General features: G+C 32.4%; 1 protein-coding gene across 1 annotated transcript; it reads left to right on the top strand.

The window, feature by feature from the left end:
* Window positions 1-2,413: 2,413 nt before the first annotated feature.
* LOC145006378 (uncharacterized) lies at window positions 2,414-3,379 on the top strand. Its single transcript, XM_078965464.1, has 2 exons — window positions 2,414-2,798; window positions 2,993-3,379. Exons 1-2 carry the CDS (start codon window positions 2,475-2,477, stop codon window positions 3,119-3,121), a joined length of 453 nt encoding a protein of 150 aa, XP_078821590.1. The 5' UTR covers window positions 2,414-2,474; the 3' UTR covers window positions 3,122-3,379.
* The last annotated feature ends 689 nt before the right edge of the window (window positions 3,380-4,068 follow it).

Here is a 4,068-nt window from a genome sequence, read left to right as displayed (position 1 = left end):
AATATAGCAAGCCCAGATAGCATCCCATTACAAGAAATTCGACCAAAATCAGTCAAATTGTGAAGTCCTCAAAAAGCCCTAAAACCCAAATAAGAAGTTAGGATTAGTGTAGATATACCTGGAAGTAGAGTTGGTAAAATATTCTAAGGAAGAAAACATAGAATATTTAAAGAACAAAAGAATTTTAGAAAGCTATGATATACAAAACCTAGGGAATAAGAAATATGATTCTATTCATAAACAAAGATCCTAACGATTTTCATAAAAAAAGTTTTATCGATATCTATTAAACCTGTGAACTCAACAACCTCAAGTTGACGTTTTCAAAATCGCAAGTATTCCTAGGAAGGAGAAGAAATCAACGCAAGGAAGGACAAACAACTCAAGGATAGATAGGTTTTATTTACTTCACGTAATGGTCATCATTTAGTAATAAAGGAATTCATAGTTTGTGCTTTGTGATTTGTACCACCGTCAGTCTTCAGTGTTTCCGCCATCGGGCGGGGGTGGTGTGACAGTTGATATCCATCTTTTGATTCAGATGAATCTTCTCACTATACTATAGAACATTGGGTGTTAGGTTATTCATGTTATTTTGTGACTCTTGGTTGTATGCTTATGTGCTTGTTAGGTTAGGTTCGTTGGGCTAGTCCCGTTTGTATGCTTGTTGGCTAGGCCCATTAGGTTAGACCCTCTGGGCTAGGCCTGTATGATTGAAACATAATCGTTAGGCTAGGCTTATTAATGTATGGTATGTGCTATTTTGGAGACTCACTAATCTTTGTGTTTACGGTTTAAGTTTAAATGTTTTCATGTACTTCTGGTAGCAAAATGAAAGGTCCGACGTGAATGCATTGAATCTTTTTATTGATTTTGAGATGTTCCGCATTATGACTTTATTACTCTGATTTTTATTATGAAAACTTTGGACGATTAACCCTTTATGGTTGAATGGAATGTTTTACTTGAATTTTAAAATTGAAAAATTTGTGTTGAAATTTGGAACGTTGAAATTTTGGAACGTTACAGAAATACCTTAGTGTACTTAAATCATATTAAAATTTCACATTGATAATGTTGACAAGTTAGGTGTACTGACAAGAATATTAAAAATGAACTTTAATCATTTTACTAATATAATTGAGTTGTACAAAATAAAATAAATATGCAAGCATTTGATTTGTGTGAGAAGCTCTTAACCTCATAAAAGGTTTATGTTTTGGATTTGACTCCAACTATCAATTTAAATTTCTAAAACAATAGTATTATGTGAACAACTTTAACAAGTTAGATGGTCGAATGTGGGAAAAAAAATTATCTAGATGTAAACAAAACCAATTGTTCATTACACTCACGATAATTATTTTTGTCATGTATACGTCACGTAAGCTGTAACTTGATACAACTTATTATAATTATTATATGTGAACATTTTCAATAAGTTTGTTGTCTATATATGTAAAAAAAATTACTTAAATATGAACAAAACTGAAAATAGTTACCTAATAAATCAATTATATATATATATATATATATATATATATATATATATATATATATATATATATATATATATGAGTAAAGTGAATATATCTAACAACCTTATATAAGCTTAGGTACCTAACTTCATAATACTACATCGGTTTGTATAATATTTACATTGTAATTGCCTAAAGTTCTTAAACTTCAACCCCATAACTTGATTACTTCCAAAATCTTTGAATTTTCATCAATATCTTTATTTTACATCAAGTCTTTCTATCGAATACCACCAGATGGGCTTTATATCCTACCGCTACAAATGAAAGGATGTAGGAGAAATATAATGATGAATTTCCAAATTTTTTTGAAGTAAATCAAGTTTAGGGATGAAGTTTAAGAACCTTGGATGATTGCAATGAAAATTTAATGCAAAATGACCTAGTTTGATGAGTTTATGTACCTAAACTTATATAAGGTTGTTAGATATATTCACTTTACCATATATATATATATATATATATATATATATATATATATATATATATATATATATATATATATATATATATATATATATATATATATATATTATAAAAATTTGTTAGAAAATCATTTTCTAACATTGGCAAAAAGATTGAAAATGTGCTTAGCTTTTTCACAAAAATGGTAATACAATCGATACCTCTAAATTGATTTAAGCAGCAAGACAAATACATTAAAATCGTAATTCAAGCATGTGAATCCCATGTATACTCCGAATCATCGATGGTGAAAGAATGAAGATGACGACGTGGCACAATATGATCGCATAGTCAGAAAAACACGTGTAGGGCAGTGATTGCATACGCTAAGATCCATCACAACCCGGGTCGGATCATCTTCTAAAAAAAGTCCGAATTTAGCCCTTCCATAAATCCCCAATTCTCTCACACTCTCTTCTCAAACTTTCTTCTTATCTTATTACTAGCAGTCAGCACCATTAGCCCCCAACAATGGCCATGCCTTTAGGGTTTTTCTCCACCTTCTCTTCCGCCGGAACGGCGTTACTCTCCAAATCTCCGTCTTCGTCGTCATCTTCGACGTTCGTTCCCCCGGCGGCGCTAAAACCATATAACGTTAAACTGCGTACTGTCATCGTCACCTACGCCACCGCTTCGGAGCCGGCAACCGACACCAAGAAGAGAGCACCTAGAGGCTTCTCGAAGCCGCGCCCAGTGTCGCCGGAAATGAAGGATTTCCTCGGCGGAAGAAATGAAATCCCCCGCACCGAAGTTCTGAAGGTGATTTGGGCTTATATCAAGGAAAAAGACCTTCAGGTAACAGCTTAAACATATATATTCATGATTTCAGCTTCAAACTTCTTCGTTTCCTTTTTGAAACAAGTAATATACGAAACTAGAAACCCTAGCTTGGTTTCTGTGTAGATTTTTCTCATAAATGTTGAGTGATTAGTTGATATTTATGAAGTTTAGACTGAAATGTTACTTTTGGTTGATGTTTTTGAATTTAGGATCCTGCAAACAAGAGGGTGATTAAATGTGATGAGAAGCTAAAGAAGATATTTGGGGAGAGGGAACAAGTTGGGTTTCTTGAAATTGCTGGGCTAATCAGTCCTCATTTTCTGAAAGTTGAAAGTTAGCATTGAGAATTGAGACACGAAGCTGTTTTTGTTGGTTGCTATGTATATGGAGTATGAACATCTCTTTTGGTTGATGATATTTACTAGTAAGAAGAAGAAGAAGAAAGAATAGTAGTACTAGTACCCCTGCACCCTGAAGCTTCTTTTTGTAGTTTTGTTATGTGCTTTTGGCCTTTGAGAAGCCATGTTTTAGAAACTTTGTTAACACCCTTGAAGATTTTTAAATGTTTTGGTTTTAATGGCAATTGGTTGTTACTATGTTTTGGTTCCCTGCATATAGGGATTAAGAAGACGATATTATTGAGATGAATTGTTATGTCTTTAAAGATTAGATGTTAAAGAATACATGCAAAAATGAGTTAAGATTAGCTCAACATTTAATCATTTATGCTCATTTGCTAGAACAAGTTGGGTTTCTTTAAGAACCCTACATAAACCATGAGGGTTTTATGTATGAGCGCAAGCCCATTTAAGCCAATGCATAAAATAATACATTGTGATGGGCTTACTTCATGTTGACCATATATACATAACTCAAATGAGAATCAATTGTTGTGTGATATAACAATTCTAGGCATTGGATTTGAATAATCAATCATTCTGATCAGAATAATAACCTTCAAACAAGCATGCTTTTGTGTGGGGAAAATGACTTGTAAGGATAACAAAGTACTAGACTTTGACTAAGAATACCATTGAATTTTTTTTTTTTTGTACATATATCACCAATCAATTATAGCTTTTGTACACATATGACCATTAAACTTCACATTTGTTCAAAAAATATCATTACATTACCGATAATAATAGGTCATTAGCCACGTAGCATGTCACGTGGCATGCCATGTGGCTGCTGACATGGATTTTACTGTTCATTATGTACATATTATACCATTAAACTATTTTTTGTACACATTATACCATTAATTTTTTTTTTTGTACACATT

Source organism: Lactuca saligna, chromosome 7, assembly GCF_052625555.1.
Source record: "Lactuca saligna cultivar CGN05327 chromosome 7, ASM5262555v1, whole genome shotgun sequence".
NCBI lineage: Eukaryota > Viridiplantae > Streptophyta > Magnoliopsida > Asterales > Asteraceae > Lactuca > Lactuca saligna.
This window is presented reverse-complemented; position numbering and strand designations above follow the sequence as displayed.